Source organism: Rattus rattus, chromosome 2 (assembly GCF_011064425.1).
Source record: "Rattus rattus isolate New Zealand chromosome 2, Rrattus_CSIRO_v1, whole genome shotgun sequence".
NCBI classification, from domain to species: Eukaryota; Metazoa; Chordata; class Mammalia; order Rodentia; family Muridae; genus Rattus; species Rattus rattus.
In genome coordinates, this window is record NC_046155.1 from 203674690 (window position 1) to 203697376 (window position 22687).

Genomic DNA, 22687 nt, shown 5'->3' on the forward strand with positions numbered 1-22687 from the left:
TAAATTTGATAAATATTAAGATGTCACCCTGGTGCTATCCCCTCTGTGGGATCTCGATATTCCCACTCCCTCTTCTAAAGCAGGCACAGACAGAGAGGGTGCCTCAAAGCTGACAGGTGATGACCAGAAAGCTGGCCTTCCCATACCACTGAACAGAGAAAAGCCAAGAGCTACCAGCTCCCGCCATCTGCACTGCCAACAGAGGCTCACCCAGGACCTGCCCAGTGAGGATGGGGGACAATGGAGTACAACTCTATATCATGTTCCTACCAGTTCCTGATGTTACGCCAGACTTCAGGCGTACGAAATCTGTTCTGCTATGATCGTCTCCTGAGACCAAAGAACCTGGAGGCTCTCACCTCAGATGAGGAAAAGCTCCATCCACCTAATGGAGTTCTCATCAGGCCTGAATGCCACTTGGAGATGCGAGAACCCTCAGGCCCTATTTGTGCAGGACTCCAGATGAACCACAATAGAAACTCAATGCTGGTGCTTTTTAGTCTCTAATTTGGAAAATAAATGGCTTAATATTTAGGTTCTTCCACCAGTGGGTGAAACTGGAGATTATGGGATGACAAATGAGTCTCATATTTAGCACGGGGATGATGAAACCCTCAACTTCATCGTGAAGTTGATCTCTACCCACAGATTCCAGCTTAAGCGTCTTAGACCAGTCTGGCAAATAGCTCACTTCGGTATTTTGGTGCCTTTCAGCTTCTTCTCTGGAAACACACAGACACACACACAGACACACACACACACACACACACACACTCACACACACACTCACATACACACACACTCACATACACATACACTCACATACACACACACACACACACACACACACACACACACACACACACACACACACACACACACACACACACACACACACACACACACACACTCACACACACACACCCACACACACACACACTCACACACATACACACACACACCTCACACACACACACACACACACACACACACACTCACACACACACACACACACACACACACACACACACACACACACTCACATACACACACACACACACACACACACACACACACACATACACACACACACACACACACACACCACATACACACAGCACACACACACATACCACACACACACACACACACACACACACACACACACACACACTACACACACACACACACACACACACACACACACACACCCCACAAAGCATGCGTGTGTGGTCTTGCAGTGAAGTGTGCACTCACCTCCAGCAGCAGCCGCCCTTCCTGCACAGGGAAGCCTCTGGATGAGTGGTCTTCAGGTGACAGAGCTGGAGCTGACCATACACATGTCTCCTGCAAGGCTGTCAGGGAAGAATAAACAAGTGAGCTCTCTGCAGAGCCCGGGGCCTGCTGGCGCTTCTTAAGCCACGTGTGTCTTGTTTCCCTGACTTTTACCCCATTGTTCTTGCTATGAGTCCAATGTGGACTGTGCTCGTGCTCTGAGCAGGATATGCAGGATCACCATGAAGTCCCAGGAAGTTGTATAATCAGAAAGAAGAGTCAGATGAAGCTCCAGGCCAGCATGGGGGTCAGGGTGGGTGGCCTAATGTGTAAGTGTACCCAAATTCATGTACTATCCCGCCTTGGAAACCGCTCTTGGCTTCCCATCTACCCAGTCTTGATCCTGCCAGATCCCCTCTGTGAACAAGGATCCCACGGTCCCTGCAAGTACCTCCTGAGACCCAATACCATTGATCCCAACACCACTGAAGTTTGACAGCCTGTCTGTCATCTGCTCCCATTAGGCCAAGGCCCCCTGAGTCCACCCACCTCCATACCCTCATCTCCCCTGGAAGGGAGCAGCCCAAATGCCCTCACCTGGAGGTAAAGGATACTCGCCCCCTCCAAAAACTGCTCCCAGACTTATGAAGATGCCCACCTTCCTGGTACCCCTATCCAAGTCTGGTTTGATGGCTTTGAAATGGACATTTCAAGGTTCTCTTACTACGCTGAATTCTAGTCTATGGCAAGCTGACTCCCCCTCTACCATCTGGGAGGCCCAATCCCAGACAGAAAGCTCCATTGTTGAGGGGTACAGCATTCTTAGAAGTAATCTCATTGCCTGTTCACAGCCCACCTCATACTGAAAAGAATGGTTTTTCCGGGCTGTGCCTATTATTCAGAAATAAAAGTAGCATTTGAATCAAAGTTCTATCATTTTTGTGGCACGTGGCTTGGCCTTGGCAATCCTTGATGCCCAGGGGTGGTGGTACTGTTTGGCAATTCTTGTCTAGAATCTGACCCTCGCTGTGACTCCATGCTCCCTTTCTGAGTGGTTCCTAGTCTACCATCAACTGGTCCCATAAAACTGAACTTCCCCATTCTGGAGCTCTCAACATCTCCAGAGGTTTGAGGCACCTCATTTGAGGAACTTGGTAGTTATCCAGGCTCCCAAGCAACGCTACAACGCTGGGATCCAGATACTGTTGAACACTCTGCCTTACGCCACAACAGACCTCAGGTGGTCCTCAGAGTTAGCATTTCTAGCTTCGCCCAAAGCTATTGTTTCTGCAGCTGGAAGCCTCCACTGTCCCAGGAAGTCCATGGAAACCTCTGACAGTCCCGTCCACATACAAGGGTTTTGGCAGGGACAAAAGGCCCTATATAACAAGCGACCTGAACCTGGGGAGCCCAGGAGACTGTGACCCCAGCGGCAACGACATGACCCTTTGGGACCCGGTTTCTTTCTCTTTTCAAAAGGCACTATCTCTCATCCTTGTCTCCCTCAACTAGTGAGACTGGGTTTTCTGTTCGCTACACTAAGAAAAGAAGGTACCAGAACTCAGATTCCTTCTGGGAAATTTGAACCCCTGAAGCCTCTCAGGGAGCGGTTCTCAACCTTCCTAATTGGTGTGACCCTTTTAATACAGTTCCTCATGTTGTGGTGATCCTCCAACAACAAAATGCTTTTTGTTGCAACTTCGTAACTGTAATTTTGCTTCGTTTGCCAAAGGGGTCGTGAACCACAGGTAGAGAATGCTGCTCAAGGGAAGAGGGCTGGAGGAACTAGACTCCTTAAGCCTCCCCACCAATCCCCCTCCACCACTTTATCTCCCCAGTCTGGGCCTCCTACACCAGAGGCATTAATACATTGAGTTTTAAAACGTGTCTTCAGGAGGCCTCGGAGGGGTCCACTTTATCTATGGTTTCCCTCCCTGGAATCTGTTCTGCTTCCCCTCTGGCAACAGGGAACTTCGAGACTAAGGCGGAGACACTAGAACCCTGGGGGGACATCTCTGTTCCCCTGGGAAAATGTGCCATGGAAACTGTGAGAGTGAAATGAGCTGCTGTCTTCACGTGCTTGGGGTTGAGGGATGGGTGAGGAGAGCAGTTCAGGAAGATTCGATCTGTGTGGGTCCCATACAAACCAAGGCACCAAGCAGGGCAGGCTGATTTCCAGAGGAGAGTTCCCTCATTGTCTGTTTCCCTACGGAGGAGCAACGTTCCCAGCACCTCAGAGATTGCACAAGGCGTCTAAGAGTAGTTAAGCTAGGATGGCTACGGCCGCGTGCCAGACCGCTGAACCGCTTGAGCACAACTCAGAATTTGACCAAATCTTCAGCGTCCCCCAACTGCCCGGACTCCCCCACTCCAACTCCCAGAGCCAGCTCCGCCTCTAAGAGCGGCTAAGTCCAGCCTAGGCTGAGCTTTTGGGACTCTGCCACCCCCATCGCGTGCCTGGCGCCTCTGGCTTCCTCCTGCGGCCGCAGGCGTCACGCGATGGCTGCGATTGCGTGCGAGTGAATGGGGCCCCGCCCGGTAGGCGCGGGGGTAGATTGGTTAGGGGCCTAGACCAGAGGGAAAGGGACAAAGGTGTGGCGGGGAGTGGGTGGGGGTGGCTGGGTGGAATGGGAAGATTTTACATTGTTGCACCTCTAGGTCGGGTCCAGTAAACTCCTGCTTTGCTCCCGGTAGCCAATCAGCAGGAGCGGGGTGTCTTTTCTAAGTTAAGGGTGGTGGAGGTCACTGGGACCCCACACAGCGGAGCTAGCGAGTAAGGGTGTAAGAGCCAACAGAGGGGTGAGTTGATCCCGCTCCTCCGATAGTCTGCTCACTACTTCCCTCTGCTTTCCTCATGGCCCGCTGCCCCCTATAGGCCTTCTCCTCCTCAGCAGGCTTCTGGGCCAGGGAGCAGAGAAGTCTTCAAGGCATCAGCCACAAGTTTCTACCAGCTCTGCTGTGGCCACTGACAAAAAGAGGGACCTACTGGAGCCACTTGCTTGGAAATGAGCTGGGTTCCTGTGTGCTGTGCCTAGCTCGACCTAAACCCACGGTTTCCTGTTAACCCTAGTTCTTCCCCCTCCAACAGCAGAAGGACCTATATGTCCCTACCCCAGGAAACTTAGTATCTTTTGAGATTCTCAGGGACACTTGAAGGAGTCCCCAGTTGGTCACCATCAACTGAAACCAACAAATCTTTCACTTCTCTTATTTCCTGAAACCTTGAAGTAGTTTATTTGGAACAGCAAGAATTTGAAGAGTTACCATGGAGGCAGTTGAAATTGCTACACGCAGCAATGTAGGGAATGCGGGCTACTCTAGACAACCAACTTCCCAGTATCACGTTTCCCTTTCCCTACAACTCGGCAGACAAGTGGGACCCCATCGGTGGATGCTGCACATATACAAACCTGATCACTTCTGGGTGTCAATTTAGCAAAATGTTCTCTGTGGAGGAGAAGCAAGGCGACTGAACCATCTCTGCTCCCGGGTGGTGCGTAATGCCCAAAATGCCTTTCTCTCAGTTTACTGATGTCAATTCCTACACTGGAATGGTGTGTCTGACCAGGCCAGCCATTCCTATAGTTACTTTCCCCCTGGGCTTGCTATGGTCAGAGACAAAGCCCAAACAAGACAAGGCCGGGCAAAGCCAACTAGAGCAGAGATGTTACAGAATTTTGGCTAAAGTTTCCTGAGTGTTTTCTAAAGCTAACGTTTATTTCAGATTGTCAGTGAATAGAGATGTGGGTCCCGGGCAGAGCAGGAAGGAAGGGCACAAAATGGATAGGAAAGAGAAACAAACAGGGAGATGGAAAGAAGAGGAAGGAGTTGGGGAGACAGTACTACCCAACACTCACTACTACCCAACACTCACACAGACACTCCTGAACACTCACACAGACACTCCTGGACACTCACACAGACACTCCTGGACACTCACACAGACACTCCTGGACACTCACACAGACACTCCTGGACACTCACACAGACACTCCTGGACACTCCTGGACACTCACACAGACACTCTTGGACACTCACACAGACACTCCTGGACACTCACACAGACACTCCTGGACACTCACACAGACACTCCTGGACACTCACACAGACACCCCTGGACACTCACACAGACACCCCTGGCATTAGGCTGGACTGTCTTCTTGGACAGTCGCAATCTCTGATTCAGCCCCTCCTGGGCAAGGAAGAGGCTTGGCTGGAATTTCAGTAAGCCAGTCGGCTTTGGTGTCCCAGCACTACAGCTGGGAAGGACAGGCCTCCATCAAGACTCAGTCTACAGCACCGGTCTGCTATGAACCAAAGACTGAAGGAAGCAGCGGGGCAGAATCAGGGTAGACAGACTTAAGATGACACATTGCCCTGGTCTTGTACTAAGATCATGTAGTGCTTCAAGGTTCTATCAGCCAAACCTGTCCCACATCCTACTTCATGTGAGAAGGTGTAAGGACCCACGGACTTACAGGAACATTGCTGCAGTTCCAAGATACATGGCTGTCAGGCTTGCCGGCAAGACACTTGGAAGATCCCAGAAGGCCGGCACAAATAACCATGAGGAAAACTCCTGGATTCCTGGCTACCCCATCTTAAGAAAGCTCCAGAGGTGAAGTTTCCTAGCTATGGGCAGGTTCCCTGAGAATGTCTTAGTACTGAAGGGGCTGCCATGATGATATCAGGAGTTGGTAGCACAATCCTGTGATACTCAAGGAGCCCTATTGTGCATCAAGGATGCACAAATATGAGGAGCATGGTACTCATCTATGAAAAAGACAGCCTGATGATTCCCTGAGGTACCTGCCGGGGACCAGGACAGAGGATTCCTGCCCCATGCATGGGATCTAATTGATTTGGAGAAAGATCCAAGAGTCCTTAGAAAGGATAAGTCTGACCTTCCTTGTTGATTGGCTTTATGTGTTGGAGGGAACAAGTCCACACCCAAGGACAGTGTCCAGGGCCATGGCTAAGGTTGCTTTGATAAGTGTGAGCTTCCCAGTCACCCTGCTTCCAATGTCTGGGGGCATTACATGTAGGGTAGCATCCGAATTAGGGTCCAGTGAGGCAGGTAAAGTGATCCTAGTGCAGATGGTGTCACGCAACTGCTGAGGCCTGAAGAGAAGGGAAGTTGGTGAGGGAGAAATTTCTCTTTCCTCCTGCCTCTGGGTGAGCTGAAGCATAGCCTCTACATCTGCTCCTGGTTCTCAGTTTGGACTTAGGCTGCATCATGACATCTACTTCCCCGGAATTTCCCATGGATTCCGCTTCCATGACCACACGAACCAATCTCTTACAATTCCTGCCCACGATGATCTGTTCCTCTAGGGAATCCTGATAAATACACGTCTGTCTTAGTAAATACACGTCTGTCTTAGGGCTTCGTGCTATGAAGAGACACCGTGATCAAGACAACTTTTATGAAGGACAACATTTAATTGGGGCTGGCTTACAGGTTCTGAGGTGCGTTCTATTGTCATCGTGGCAGTGCCAGGCAGGCCTGGCACAGGGGGAGCTGAGAGGTCTACATCTTGTTCTGAAGGCAAACAGAAAAAGACTGGCATCCACAGTGACGCACTCCTCCAACAAGGCCACACCTCTTACTGGTGCCACTCCATGGGCCAAGCATATTCACACCACCACAACGTCCAAGGCTGGGTTGGGGTAAAATGCCAATATTGCAGTATCAGATGGGAATCCAGACTCCCTACTGTGTCTGATCTCAAGGCTCCCAGCTGTACCTGATGTCAGTATACTATATGCTGTTTTCTCTGCCATGCGATCTAAAGAGGTTAGATGAGTGTAATGGTGCGACCACGTCCCTGTCACCCCAACCTCGCTGCTAGCTGTGCCTTACATGGAACTTTACCAACTACTAGCCTTTGGAATCTCTGCCATGACAACTTATCATTTAAAAATATCTTTTCATTGCTCAATCCCTTAGCCAAGAAAAGACATCAGGAATATGAATAAATACCCAAATGTGGCATTAAAAATTTGGAGCACAGTCCAAGTTGTATATTACAGCAAGTTGCTGCCTTTGATATATAATTTCCAGATTTTTCAAAATACACTTATTAATGATTTCACACTTCCAAACAGCTCACAAAGAACCACAAAACATGCATTTCCTGTGAGCCAGCGAGAGCTGGTCAAAAGGCAGCCATGTCCTCATCTTCCTAACCACTTGCTGAAGGCATCCACTTCTTATCACAGGCTGTGGTATCTCCAGGCACATATGTTTCCTTCAAAGGAGAAACACCACCCATGCCTCCAAATACCTGTCAGTTTGGAAGATGAAACCCGAACTAGCTCGTTGTAAGAGGGAGGACCATGATTTGGGCACAGTGCAGATCTTTATTCTTTTTATGATATGAAGCCTCCAGTGTAGCTAAAACTGGATATTCCTAAGTAGTTTTATCCAGAAATGTTTCAGCAAATATTCAGCAAACAAGCAAGGGAAAGTTCTCCAGTGTCAGTGAGGGTTCAAAGGGTGTTTTTAAAAACAAAACCAAAATGTATGTTTAAAAAAAATTTAAAGTCAGAGATGTACTAAGTTAATAAATTCATGATACCCAGGTTTGAATTTCGATATGAGTAAGACACCCTATGAGACCCACCAAATTCCCACAGCCCACAACTAAATACTGTCCTAGCAACTTAGACTGGGTGCCCTCTCAGAGGTCAGAAAGAATATATAATCCTCTTGTAAACAATGATCTGAGACTGGGGGATGAAAGCTCAGAAGTAGAGCACTTGGTTATCCATAAGTTCAATTCTTAGCAACACACACACACACACACACACACACACACATATGGACACACACCATAGACACACACACACACTCACAGACACACACACACATTCACAGACACACACATACATACTCACAGACACACACACATACACACACACACACACACACACACACACACACACACACACACACATACACCTCACAGACACACACATACACACACATACCACAGACACACACACACACACACTCGCGCACACACACACACAGACACACACAGACACACACACATGCATACACACATACTCACAGACAGACAGACACACACACACATGCACACACACACACACACACACACACACACACACACACACCACAAACACCCATAAACAAATCTGTAGGCTTAGACTTTTCAAAACCTACTTTCATAAGGCTTCCTAAACACTTCAGTCTTCCTTACGGCCTACTGACCAAAGGTAGGGAAGAAGAAGAGTTAATAAGAAATGGGGTCGGGCGTGGGAGGAACGTAGACCTGTTTAGAAACAGTTCTTTGGAGCGATTTCAGTAACGGCAGCTTGATCTAGAAGAAACCCTGAGGTTCCACCAAATCCACAAGAGTCCACGGAAGCTGGAAGAAGCTTCTGTCGTCACCAGTCTCTGACTTTACACAGCAGAGACTGAGATGCTGTATGCCAGCCAATCACAAGGGGGAAACACTGACCAGGCAGCCACACAAGTTCTCCCGGGGCCTGTGGATGAGGGGTGATGTCAAAAATGTTAGGTCAGGCAAATCATCCGAGGTGATGGCCTTTGGGTAAAGATCTGAATGAAGCAATCCTAAGACAGCTAAAAAGGGGCCTAAGTGTTCACTTTAACCGTAAGGAAGAACCAGAGAAAGACTGGGCGATGACAGTCTTTCGGGACAGGAAGCTAGTAGGTGGCAGTGAGAATGAATGAGACACATGGCCATGGCCCTGCTCCCTGGGAAGGAGAGGGTGAACAGAGTCCCTGGTGACTGAAGAAACCTAAATGGCAGTTACCCTAGCTATAGAGAGCCTACAATTGTCATATATGCCAAAGCAGACATACGGCATAACCTGATTTCATGGACTATCCCTGTCTTCCCGACCTTGGAATCCGTGCTGCTTTAGTGACATACCATCTGGAGAATAAAGACTCTTTCAGTCATTCCTGCTCCAGACACAGAGACCCTGGATGTCACCATTTCAAGAATCCACAGATATATAGCACACTAGCACAGAAAGCTGAAGCTTCATCAGCCTAACTAGGCCAACTGTGCAATGCATTGTGGGGAGAAGGGCAGCATCTTGGTCCAAGCAGTGCCCTGATATCTTAGTTAGGGATTTACTGCTGTGAACAGACACCATGACCAAGGCAACTCTTACAAAGACAACGTTTAGTTGGGCCTGGCTTACAGTTCAGAGGTTCAGTCCATTATCATCAAGGCAAGAGCATGGCAATATCCAGACAGGCATGGTTCAGGAGGAGCTGAGAGCTCTATATCTTCATCTGAAAGCCACTAGGAGAAGACTGGCTTCCAGGCAACTAGGATGAGGGTCTTATAAAGCCTATGCCCACAACCACACACTTCCTTCAACAAGGCCACACCCACTCCAACCAGGTCTCACCTCCTAATAGTGCCACTCCCTGGGCCAAGTATATTCAAACTACCACACCTGAATAAGGGACAGGATCTCAAGCACAACCAGGGAACTCCCTCAAGATGGAAGAATTATGGTACTTGCCCTAGGCTAGGACACCTCCCTGTACCCTTTGGGAACGCCCCTCCTGTAAGCTATAGGAATATGGCCTCCACAGTCTATGCCCACTAAGCACCACGTCTTCCAGAACAGAAGTTGGCATGATCAGCAGCTGGCGCTTGCCTCTTGGGTCCTGAGTTTATATACTTTGGCATCCTGTGTCGATTGCCAAGGCAACTCCTCCTACACCTGGGGTTTAAACCAGGAAACACTTAGACACCGCTGAATGACACCACTGAAGAGTTCACAGAGACTGTACCTGAATCCACTAGGAATTACCTATATGCACAAAACTGAGACTTAACTCCTACCCTTCATCGCCTACAAACATCAACTAAGACCTAATCTAAAACCACAAGTTAAGTTTCCAAATCATGAAACTAGAGAAAGAAATCAGGGGAAATATTTCAAGATATTAGTGAATAGGACATGTCATGATGGCTCAGTGGGTAGCCATGTTTGCTGCCAAACCTAACAATCTGAGTTGTTTGCTATAGAACCTAAATGGTGCACATGGTAGAAGAATGTGCATAACACATGTGCACACACACACACACACACACACACACACACACACACACACACACATACACACACACATACACACACACACACACACACATACACACACATACACACACACACACACACACACACACACACACACACACACACACATACACACACACATACACACACACACACACACACACACATGGATGGGGAGAAAAAAGGAGAATGTAATAAAATATAACTTTAAGTTATAACTTAAAAATCTAATATAAGAAATATAATTCTACACCTCTCATTTATTTGTTGAGGCTAAAAAAAATGTTGATAACCCAGAAGTAGAGAGAACAAAGGTCATTCAGAGAACGGAAAAAATAGTGTGAAGGGGAACAGCGGGATTGGATAATGGCTATAGAAATGGAGTTGGAGGCAGGAAGGAGCTCTGAAGACTGGAGTGAGAGCTCAGTGGCTGCTCTTCCTAAAGACCTGGGCTTAGTTTCCAGCACACATGTAGTTCACAGCTAGCTGTAACTCAAATTCCAGAGGATCCAGTGATCTCTTCTGGCCCGGGCAGGCACTGTATGCATGTGGTTCACAGACATGCATAGAGGCAAAACCAGTCATACACATAAAATAAATCTCAAAAAGAGAGAAAACAACTAAGTAGGATCCCCTTCAGAAGTGTGGTGATGGTTCAAAACTACTGAAATACACAGTGCATCAGTTCTAATGACAAAATGGAAAATGCTAATTACTCTGGCTTGATCGTTCTACATTTTCAGTGTAAGTATGATACATATTTTGCTCCATCAAGAAGCACAAGTATTATATTCCAATTAAAAGGTCAAATTTGAAAGGAAAAAATAACCAAAGGAAATAAAGGTATGCAGATAATAATTTCCAGGTTTGCAGGCTGCAGAAATAATATTTCTACAAGCCAGGAAATCTCCACTTATACTTGCTCCCTGCCCATATGTTGTACAAGCACTGCTTAGGGCTGCGTGGTCCTAACTTCCACAGCCACTGCTCTGCCCTGAATACCTGTAACTGCCCAGGCTTCTGTTAGTGATGAAGACGGTCATGACAGTGGTGGTAAGAAAAACGCTCCTCACAGATATATGTGCACGTCCACTCTTGAGAGCACAGCCTCTCACAGGCTCTGCCATTCCTTGTCCCTTTCCTTTCCTGCTGTTCCCCAGGACTTACACTCTCCCTGTGCAGACTTCAGTCTCACAGACCACTTCCTATGTGGTATTTACTTAATGCTTTTGATTGGCTTATTTTGAGAAGTCACACTTACAGAAACTTTTAAGAACAGCACAACATGCCTAAATTATTTTCCCATAGACTCCCCTGAAGTTGAGCAATGGGTGTAGAAAGACCCTTGCCAACTCATCGGCTGGAAAACTGTGGTTCTCCCCACAGCCCAGTTTTCTTCCGTTGGGTCTTTATGAAGACCACAGTGCAGCCAGTGGAAGGCTGATGATTTCTTGTGATTAGAAAAGAGCATGCGTCTTCAACAGGAAGACCATCACGTCATGCTGGGCTCAACCCAAGATGTTTTGGGTGTGATACGTGGTGTCTACTTAGGTACTCTCAGCAGGTCAAATACAACCACTGAGGACAATGGATGTGATTTCTCTCCCTTATGTCTTTCTCCCCTAGACAGAAAGGGATTATTTTGTTTGAGACTATAAAAGTGCCATTTCTCCCCCACACTTTCACCATTAATCTTTGTATTTATTGAATTATTTGCTTGAAGCAACTATGGTTCAATAGCCACTGAATGCTGACTTTTAGCTCACCTGGTTTGTGTTTGTCTCTCCTAGCTTTATTATCTAGGGTTAGGTTAGGTTCTAGTAGTATATAATAAAGACAAATCTTCTCACTGTTTATTTAGTTTGTTCATCTATGCTAAAGGACACTGATAGAATCCTGTTTTATTCATGCAGTTGTCAGCCATTGCTACCACAAGTCATTTTAGCACTGAAATCATCCCTGGGCTGTCAGTAGAACAACCTTATGATCATCCTATGTTGCATGACATGCCTCCATTGCTTACCTCCTGGCACCCACAGAATCATCTTGTATCTCTCCTGCTCCCAAGTCCCTGGCTCCCTGCAGTAGTCAATTTAATTCAGAGCTAATATCTGAATGCAAAGTGTGTGTGCTGTTCTAGGGCAGCAGAACTTTCTGTGTGTGAATTATGCCATACACACACACACACACACACACACACACATATATATATATATATATATATATATATCCATTGGCCTATCTGTTCATATTGAAAGCCACCAGTTCCCACCAACATCTCCATATCCAGTTCAGCACCAGAGATCCAGTACAGAGCAGAATCTTTTTTTTCTATTTACAGTTTGTAAAAATTGCTTTTAAGCTAGCCAGGCTTAGATTTCCCCTGTGGGGAGATTTTAAACTATTGATTCGATTTCTTTTTTTAAGATTTATTTTTAATTTAGTGTGTGTGTGTGTGTACAGGTGCTCACAGAAGCCAGAGGCATTGGCTTTTCTGGAGATGGAGTTACAGGCTGACATCTGACATGGGTGCTGAGAATCAGATTTGGGTCCTCTGAAAGAACAGCATATGCTCTTAAGTACTGAGTCACCCTGATTCCATTTCTTCACTATCATATGACTGTATGAGCTTTTCACTTCTTCTGAGTCCATCATTTAATAAGATTTGTTTCAAGGAATTTACTACTTTCAAATCTCAAGAATATAAGCACTAAATAGTTCATAATACCTTTAGATGATCTTTTAAATCTCAACAGCACCTATAATTGTCTTCTTTTTATATCTTAACTCACTTCACACTTTTTTCTTGATCACTCACCAGAATTTGTAAATTATTTAAAAGAACTCTACTAAAGTATTTTCCTATTTTATCAATATCTTCTCTTTTGTTATTCCCCCCTTTGATTCTCTGTTTTATTGCTCTTTATCAAAGCCATCTAACTCACTACTTCACTCATTAATATTCAGTTATATGTAATATTCAATTTATATGTAAACAAGACTAGCTATTTCTGAATATTGATTTGACTACACCTTACATATATTTACATTTGTAAATATTTCTAAATTCCATCATATTTTCTTCATTGGCCTACAAGTTATTACAGATAAAAAGGGTTTCAGATTATCTTTTACTAATGATTTCTAGCTAATTTCAATTGGGGCTTATTATAACTTTTTATGGTTTTTATCTTTTGTCATGATTTGATTTATTGGCCATGTGATTTCAACATTTAATATGTACATGCAGGCTTGAAAATACTGGAACTCTGGATTCCAGGAACCCAGCACTTTGTGTTTGTCCATTAGATTGATCTTATGTTTCCTTCTTTACCTCTTTTATAACTTTTACTCCTTCAATGTTTTACTCCACAAAGTCTTTTAATATCTTTCTAATGATGAATTTGTGTATTTTCTTACAATTCTGTCAATGTTTTTATAGATTTTGAAGTTATTAGAAACATAAATTTTAAATTATCGTATTCATTTGATGAAATGAGTCATTAAATAATTATGTAGTGACTCATCCCCTTCATCTCACCAGTGATTTTTAACTTCAAAGAAAGTTTTGGACATTGATTCAGAGACATAAGTCTTCTCTCTGTTAGGGTTTCTTCAGTGTGTCTCTCTGTCTTTTTTGCTTTTTCTTTCTAAACTATTAGACTTTAAATGTGCACTTTGTAAATAGCATATCAAACTTCACATGTCTTTTAATTAGTGTCTCAGTCAGGGTTTTATCGCTGTGACGAAACATCATGACCAAAAAGCAAGTTAAGGAGGAACTTAAGGGTTTATTCAGCTTATACTTCCACACTGCTGTTCATCATCAAAGGAAATCAGGACAGAAACTCACCCAGGGCAGGAACTTGGAGGCAGGAGCTGATGCAGAGGCCATGGAAGGATGCTGCTTTCTGGCTTGCTCCCCCTGGCTTGCTCAGCCTGCTCTCTTATCGAGCCCAGAACAACCAGCTCATAGATGCTACCACCCACAATGGGTTGGGCCCTCTCCACATATCACTAACTGATAAAAATGCCTTACAGCTGAATCTCATGGAGGAATTTTCTCAACTGAGGCTTCTTCCTCTCTAATAACTCTAGCCTGTGTCAAGTTGACACACAAAACCAGTCAGTACAACCAGCATGGCTATTCCATTTATATTTCTTATAATTAATGGTATGTTTGGACTTTCAGGATTTCTAATTTCTTGTGCTCGTTTGAACCTACTTGTCATTTTCTTTGGTTATATTTTCTCATTCTGTTTTCTCTTTTGAAAGTTAAAATCACATTTCTGTCTTAAAACAAGATAACCAGCTAGGTGGTGATGGTGCATTCCTTTAATCCTGGTGCTTAGGAGGTAGAGGCAGGTGGATCTCTGTGAATTCAAGAACAGCCTGGTCCACAGAGTGAGTTCCAAGACAGCCAAGGCTACATAGAGAAACCCAGTCTTGAAAAAAAACAAACAAAAATAATAATATAACCTTCAAATACAAGAAACTTAGAACTAACTTAAAACCATCCTCTTTAATTCTGTGCCTAAAATAAAAAAAAAATATTTTATGCCCTCATTTCTCTTTTTTATCTTTACTGTATACTGTCATTACTGTATACAATCAATGATTGATTTTTCCCCTATAGTCACTACTTTCTAACTTCTTATTCCTCCTCATCTGGAATTTCCTTTCTTCTGTAAGAAATATATTTGTTCAAAGGTTCATTTAATTCTGCCCTCTCTGGATTCTTGGCTTTTCTTGAGTTTTGGTCTCTGAATGTTAACTTCTTACTGGCTCACCAATTTACTTTTATAATGCTAAGTCTTGTGAGGTGTACTGCACAACTGTGAGGTGTGGTAGTGCACAACTTTAATGCGAGCACCCGGGAGGCAGAGTCAGGTGGATCCCTGTGAGTTCAAGGGCAGCCTAGGTTACACAGTGAATTCTAACCAAAGGAGATTACACGATACGACCCTTTCTCAAAAGTAAATACTTAAAATGCTTTGCCGTGTACTTGTGGCTATCAGCATCAGAAGAGAAGACTGGCTACTTACTGAAAATGAAAGAGATTATTTTAAAGTAGATTTGCTGCAGTATACACTAAGTGTCAAAAAAGCGTGCCCATGGCCCTCTTTCCCACTCACATTATAAAGAATGCTAAAATGAATTCCTCCCATATAAACTTTAGCTGAGACCTGACAACAGCTAGACTCCACTAGACTCCACTGTGAGATTCAGAGCAATAGTAGGGGGAGGGTACTGGGTAAAGGTTCAGGATGGGGGCATGCTCTAAGTCTATTTCCATCCGTCCATCCAAAAAAAAAAAAAAAAAAAGGAGGATTTCTTTCTTCTTGTGTCCAGTCAGAGATGCTTCAGAAGGACTCTGTGACACTACTGTGCCTTCAGAGGTCAGTATGGCACTAAGGCTGCTGTTTTCCTCTACTTAGAAATCTAAGAAGGAAAGGCTTTGGGTGCTCCTGTCAGGCAACAAGGCTCAAGTGGAAAGAATTGCTTAGCCAGTAATCCAAAGGTGTGTAATCCCAATAGACCAAGTAAACCATGCTATGTGTGTAGCCTATGGTGGTGGGCTATTGCCCAAAAGGAGAGATGAAAAGCAGACCACATTAAGAGGAGGATCTGCCACCTGGGGCAAGGAAGGACATATAGTGCCAGCTGTAGGAGAAGGGTCACCTGTGTTACCTTCAGAGTATGGTTGTCTCTCAAGACACCTATTGACATCCTAGGAGTCCTCTTGGGTGTCATGCCTGTCTGATGTACCAGCTCAAGCTATGTCAACCACATGGGACATTTCTTGGCCTTCTTTCTTCTCCCCTTGCTACTCCTACTGAGGGGGTCAGCAACCCTAGCATCATTGTAAAGGAGTGGGGTTGGGGTACAGCCTCCCTCCTGCCTGAGCTTTGCTTGCTAGAGAGGCATGCTGTATTTTAAGTGTGTAGTTAGACTTGTACAAATGGCCCAGCCAGCCTGCTTGGACAACAGGATGGAATTACTAATATACCCTCCCTAGAAGTGACCAGTAATGCCCTAGGTTGCCCCCAGATACTCCCAGAGACAGAGAAGGACCATATACAGAGGTCTGCTGGGGAAGCAAGAAGGGAAAGCAAACCTTAGATACGTATGTCCTGAAATGGAATCCAGAGACAGGAGAGAGTAAAAGAGAGAGGAACTGATCGATGCTGTCTCTAATTGGTCAGGTCGATCTTTTGAGATCAATGGAAAAGAGGTAGAAAAAATAGAATCATTTATAAAACAACTACGTGATCTTTTTATACACTAACATTATGATTTGGAAAGCCCATTTGATCTCAAGTATTAAGGCGCATTAATATCTACTCTGAAGTCTAAAATAAAGTCTCATCTCAGCATCATCTACTCACTTAGAGAGACAACTAGATATGCTAGATTCCACCTCCCCCCACCCCAACAGATTCCCCCAGTTATGAACCTATGGCTCAAACCAGGTGTGTATGTCTGAGACACAGTGGCAGGGAGCCTAGAAGAAGAGGGATTCTAGTCTCAATAGGGAGACATCAAGTAAAGAAGGAAAGGTGTTGCCATGAAAGGCTAAAACCTAGTAAGGCGAATCCAATTAGACCTTGGAGTTGAGAAATATCTTGGGTTCAACGTTCTGGATGAGCATCCTTGGCCCACAGCAACTTTGAACTATCTCTTCAGACACTCCCCAGGGTCACACTGCCCCTTTATTGATGGTGAATGCATGCTGTTAGGGGAATAACCCTGTTACTGCCTTGTCTCCTTTTGCTGAGACAGAGGTGTTCACTTCTATAACCCTTCTCTCTTCCTCCTTCGTGGTGGCTGATTACGTCCATGGTTCATATCACAGTTTCTTTAATAAGTGGCTGTTCAGTTGTATCCTCTCTCATTTGTTGCAATATGAGTGGCTAAGGACTGTTCACCTCTAAGTTCTGGTTCCTTTTAATTTCTTCAATTTATCCCTATGCATATTTTAATTATAAGCAGTAAAGAAAAGTATCAAGGAGCACATTCAGTAGTCCGCTGAGGAATCTCTTCCATTGAAAATCCCCACATCTTTTTGCAGGCTATATTCTTGACAAGACTAGGGCACAGTTAGGCTGCATTTTGCCATCTTAAAACTAAAGACCCTATTTCTGCTGGTTTGCAAAACCAGCTCTTTGTTCTTGCTGAGTCCTCAACAGAATAATTCATTAAGCTCAAATTTCTACTAAATTCTGTTTACTACAACACATATTATCTGACACATCAAGAGCCTGCTCTTCAACACTCTTCTTACCATTCTAGAATAGCCTTTAAAAGTCATATTACAGCAAATACATTCCATAGCCAGTTGGTTCTTTGCAGCATACACCTTAGAGTTTCTGCTTCATTCATCATCCAATTCCAAAGCTTCCCTCACACATCTCAGTGTTTATTTCAATGGTATCCCACTTCTCAGTATTTAGTCAGATAAGATAGCAAAATATTATTGGCTGGACAGGTTGGACCACAGTGACTCATCTTCTCACAGTTCCAGAAGCTAAAGGTCATGGTCAAGATAATGGCCAATTTGAGTTCCTTGGGGGGCTTTTCTGGCTTTGCTGTGTCCTCAAATGGGTAGCTATTCTGGTTATGTTTTCAGAGAGGGGGCTTGTGTTCCTCTTATAACAGATACTGAAAGATCACAGCCACACATTGGGATCTTCTTTAACTTTGATTACTTAGAGGTTCATCTTCAAAAACTATTACCCAGCAGATTTGGGCTTCAAGACATGAATTTTGGGAGTGATGTCATGATGTGTCTATATTTGTTCATCTGGGGTTAACGTGAATCAGAGGAGCCTGTTCAGCTCAAGTGAGCAAAGGGGCCAGGAATGACCTTGGGTGAGAATTCTAGGATAGCCAGAAGAATGTGGGTAGGTGTGGCAGGCTGAGAATAACAAAAAAGCAAAAGAGGTCAGACACCATGAAAGGTGAGTGACTACAGGCCATAGGGAGGAAGCAGCAGCAGTATAACCATGAAAAATCACGAGGTTTTTGTGAGAGACAAAACTAGGTCTCTCTGCCTCTTTTGCTCTAATGTTTTAGTTTTTCAGCCCATCTCCTTTCCCTGGAGTGTTCTCCACAAGAGTGCACATTTGCTTGCCACATATTCCCATCTTATGACTCACTGGAGAGATGCTGTGCATGGGGCAGACTTGAGCATGATCTTTAATATCAATGCCTGAGACACTCTATTACTGGTACGTCTTCCTGGGCCTTGTCCTGGTGACAGTAAGGAGTCCCTAGGGAGGCACGGGACAAGCCAACCTATGATGCTTCTGGACTATAATAATGGGGCCAGTTTCTTAGATTTGGGATTCAACCTAGTGTAAGCATGGGAGGACTAAATTCTGCTCCCTGCCCTGTAACAGGGTATGGCCATCTGTTTCTTCTTTCTTTCCCACCTTTGCTCTTCACCAAAATTTCCCCCTTCCGTGGAGAGCAAAACTTGTAAGAGTGGAAAATCCCAGCCCTGACTATTGCCCACAGAAGATAGTGGCAGTAAAGAGCTGTGAAAAAGCAAGGCCTTGCCACACACAGAACAGATAAATGAAATTAAAATAACCCACTGCCTTTTAACAAGCCATTAAAGGCAACCTTAAATATCCCAAGCAGATCAGGGCCCCCTGCGCACAGGGATCCAGAAGTAGGGGCAGGCCATTCTGGTTGCTGCCCTCACAGAGAGCTGAAACCCAGCCCTGAGGAGCGACTTCAGGCCCGAGACCAGAGGTACGACCAACTTTTCTACCCCCAGTGACCGGCCTGGTGGACTCAGGACACACACCCACAGGAACAGCTGAAAGCCAATGGATAGGAATGACTACACGCCTGAAAGCAGAACACTCTGTTCCCATAACTGACTGAAAGAAAACAGGAAAACAGGTCTAAAGCACTCCTGACACACAAGCCTATAGGACAGTCTAGCCACTGTCAGAAATAGCAGAACAAGGTAACACAAGAGATGGCGAGAGGCAAGCACAGGAACCCAAGCAACAGAAACCAAGACTACATGGCATCATCAGAGCCCAATTCTCCCACCAAAGCAAACATTGAATATTCAAACACACCAGAAAAGAAAGATCTAGATTTAAAATCACATTTGATCATGACGATGGAGGACTTTAAGAAAGACATAAAGAACTCCCTAGAGAAATGCAGGAAAACACAAGTAACAAGTAGAAACCCTTAGAGAGGAAACACAAAATCCCTGAAAGAATTACAGGAAAACACAATTAAACAGGTGAAGGAATTGAAAATGGAAATAGAAACAATAAAGAAAGCACAAAGGGAGACAACCCTGGATATAGAAAACCAAAGGAAGAGACAAGGAGCCGTAGATACAAGCATCACTAACAGAATACAAGAGATAGAAGAGAGAATTTCAGGAGCAGAAGATTCCATAGAAATCATCGACACAACTGTCCCCAAGATAATGTAAAACAGAAAAAGCTACAGGCCCAAAACATACAGGAAATCCAGGACAAAATGAGAAGATCAAACCTAAGGATAATAGGTATAGAAAAGAGTGAAGACTCCCAACTCAGAGGGCCAGTAAATATCTTCAACAAAATCATAGAAGAAAACTTCCCTAACCTAAAGAAAGAGATGCCCATAAACATACAAGAAGCCTACAGGGGTTGGGGATTTAGCTGAGTGGTAGAGCGCTTGCCTAGCAAGCGCAAGGCCCTGGGTTCGGTCCTCAGTTCTGGAAAAAAAAAAAAAGAAGAAGCCTACAGAACTCCAAATAGATTGGACCAGAAAAGAAACTCCTCCCTTCACATAAATAGTCAAAACACCAAATGCACAAACAAAGAGAGAATATTAAAATCAGTAAGGGAAAAAGGTCAAGTAACATATAAAGGCAGACCTATCAGAATTACACCAGACTTCTCACCAGAGACTATGAAAGCCAGAAGATCCTGGACAGATGTCATACAGACCCTAAGAGAACACAAATGCCAGCCCAGGTTACTGTATCCAGCAAAACCCTCAATTAACATAGATAGAGAAACCAAGATAGTCCATGACAAAACCAAATTTACACAACATCTTTCTACAAATCCAGTCCTACAAAGGATAATAAATGGTAAAGTCCAAGACAAGGAAGCAAGCTACACCCTAGAAAAAAACAAGAAACTAATTGTTTTGCAACAAAACAAAGAGAAGACAAGCACACAAACATAATCTCACCTCCAAATACGAAGATAACAGGAAGCAACAATCACTATTCCTTAATAACTCTCAACATCAATGGACCCAATTCCACAATAAAAAGACACAGATTAACAAACTGGATACATAGGGTGTTGGGGATTTAGCTCAGTGGTAGAGCGCTTGCCTAGCAAGCGCAAGGCCCTGGGTTCTGTCCCCAGCTCTGATAAAAAGAAAAAAGAAAAAAAACAAAAAGCAAACTGGATACATAATGAGGACCCAGAATTTTGCTGCCTACAGGAAACATACCTCAGAGACAAAGAGAGACACTACCTCGGAGTAAAAGGCTGGAAAACAACTTTCCAAGCAACTGATCTGAAGAAGCAAGCTGGAGTAGCCATTTTACTATCAAATAAAATCAATTTTCAACCAAAAGTCATCAAAAATATAAGGAAGGACACTTCATATTCATGAAAGGAAAAATCCACCAAGATTAACTCTCAATCCTAAATATCTATGCTCCAAATACAAGGGCGCCTACATACATAAAAGAAACCTTACTAAAGTTCAAAGCACACATTGCACCTCACACAAGAATATTAGGAGATTTCAACACCCCACTCTCATCAATGGACAGATCATGGAAACAGAAATTAAACAGAGACATAGACAGACTAACAGAAGCTATGAACCAAATGTTCTTAACAGATATTTATAGAACATTCTACCCTAAAACAAAAGGATATAACTTCCTCTCACCACCTCATGGTACTTTCTCCAAAATTGACCATATATTCGGGCACAAAACAGGCCTCAAAAGATACAGAAAGATAGAAATAATCCCATGCTTCCTATCAGACCACGACGGGCTAAAGCTGGTGTTCAATAACAATAAGGAAAGAACACCCACATATACATGGAAGTTGAACAATGCTCTACTCAATGATAACCTGGTCAAGGAAGAAAAAAAGAAATTAAAGACTTCTTAGAATTTAATGAAAATGAAGGTACAACATACCCAAACCTATGGGACACAATGAAAGCTGTGGTAAAAGGAAAACTCAGCTCTAAGTGTCTACGGAAAGAAACAGGAGAGAGCATATATTAGCAGCTTGACAACACACCTAAAAGCTCTAGAACAAAAAGAAGCAAATACACCCAGGAGGAGTAGAAGGCAGTAAATAATCAAACTCAGAGCTGAAATCAACCAAGTAGAAACAAAAAGGACTATACAAAATCAACAGAACCAAAAGCTGGTTCTTTGAGAAAATAGATAAACCCTTAGCCAGACTAACCAGAGGACCAGAGGACACAGAGAGTGTGTCCAAATTAACAATATCAGAAACGAAAATGGAGACATAACAACAGAATCAGAGGAAATTCAAAAAATCATCAGATCCCACTACAAAAGCCTATATTCAACAAAACTTGAAAATCTGCAGGAAATGGACAATTTCCTAGACAGATACCAGGTACCGAAGTTAAATCAGGAACAGATAAACCATTTAAACAACCCCATAACTCCTAAAGAAATCGAAGCAGTCATTAAAAGTCTCCCAACCAAAAAGAGCCCAGGTCCAGATGAGTTCAGGGCAGAATTCTATCAGACCTCCATAGAAGACCTCATACCAATACTATCCAAACTATTCCACAAAATTGAAACAGACAGAGAACTACCAAATTTCTTATATGAAGCCACAATTACTCTTATACCTAAACCACACAAAGACCCAACAAAGAAAGAGAACTTCAGACCAATTTCCCTTATGAATATCGATGCAAAAATACTCAATAAAATTCTTGCAAACCGAATCCAAGAACACATCAAAACAATAATCCATCATGATCAAGTAGGCTTCATCCCAGGTATGCAGGGATGGTTTAATATACAGAAAACCATCAATGTAATCCACTATATAAACAAACTGAAAGATAGAAACCACATGATCACTTCATTAGATGCTGAGAAAGCATTTGACAAAACTCAACACCACTTCATGATAAAAGTCCTGGAAAGAACAGGAATTCAAGGCCCATACCTAAACATAGTAAAAGCCATATACAGCAAACCAGTAGCTAACATTAAACTAAATGGAGAGAAACATGAAGCAATCCCACTAAATTCAGGGACTAG

The 22687-nt window shown here is 44.0% G+C and overlaps 1 protein-coding gene across 1 annotated transcript in view; it reads right to left on the reverse strand.

Annotated features, from left to right (window-relative positions):
• Positions 1 to 524: 524 nt before the first annotated feature.
• Ahrr (aryl-hydrocarbon receptor repressor) overlaps positions 525 to 22687 on the reverse strand; it is a 45460-nt gene continuing 23297 nt past the window's right edge. Inside the window, exons 6-7 of the mRNA XM_032895260.1 lie at positions 1258 to 1355; positions 525 to 557 (exon numbers count right to left, since the gene is read on the reverse strand). Coding sequence (XP_032751151.1) covers positions 525 to 557; positions 1258 to 1355 — 131 coding nt within the window. The remainder of the gene's footprint in view (positions 558 to 1257; positions 1356 to 22687) is intronic.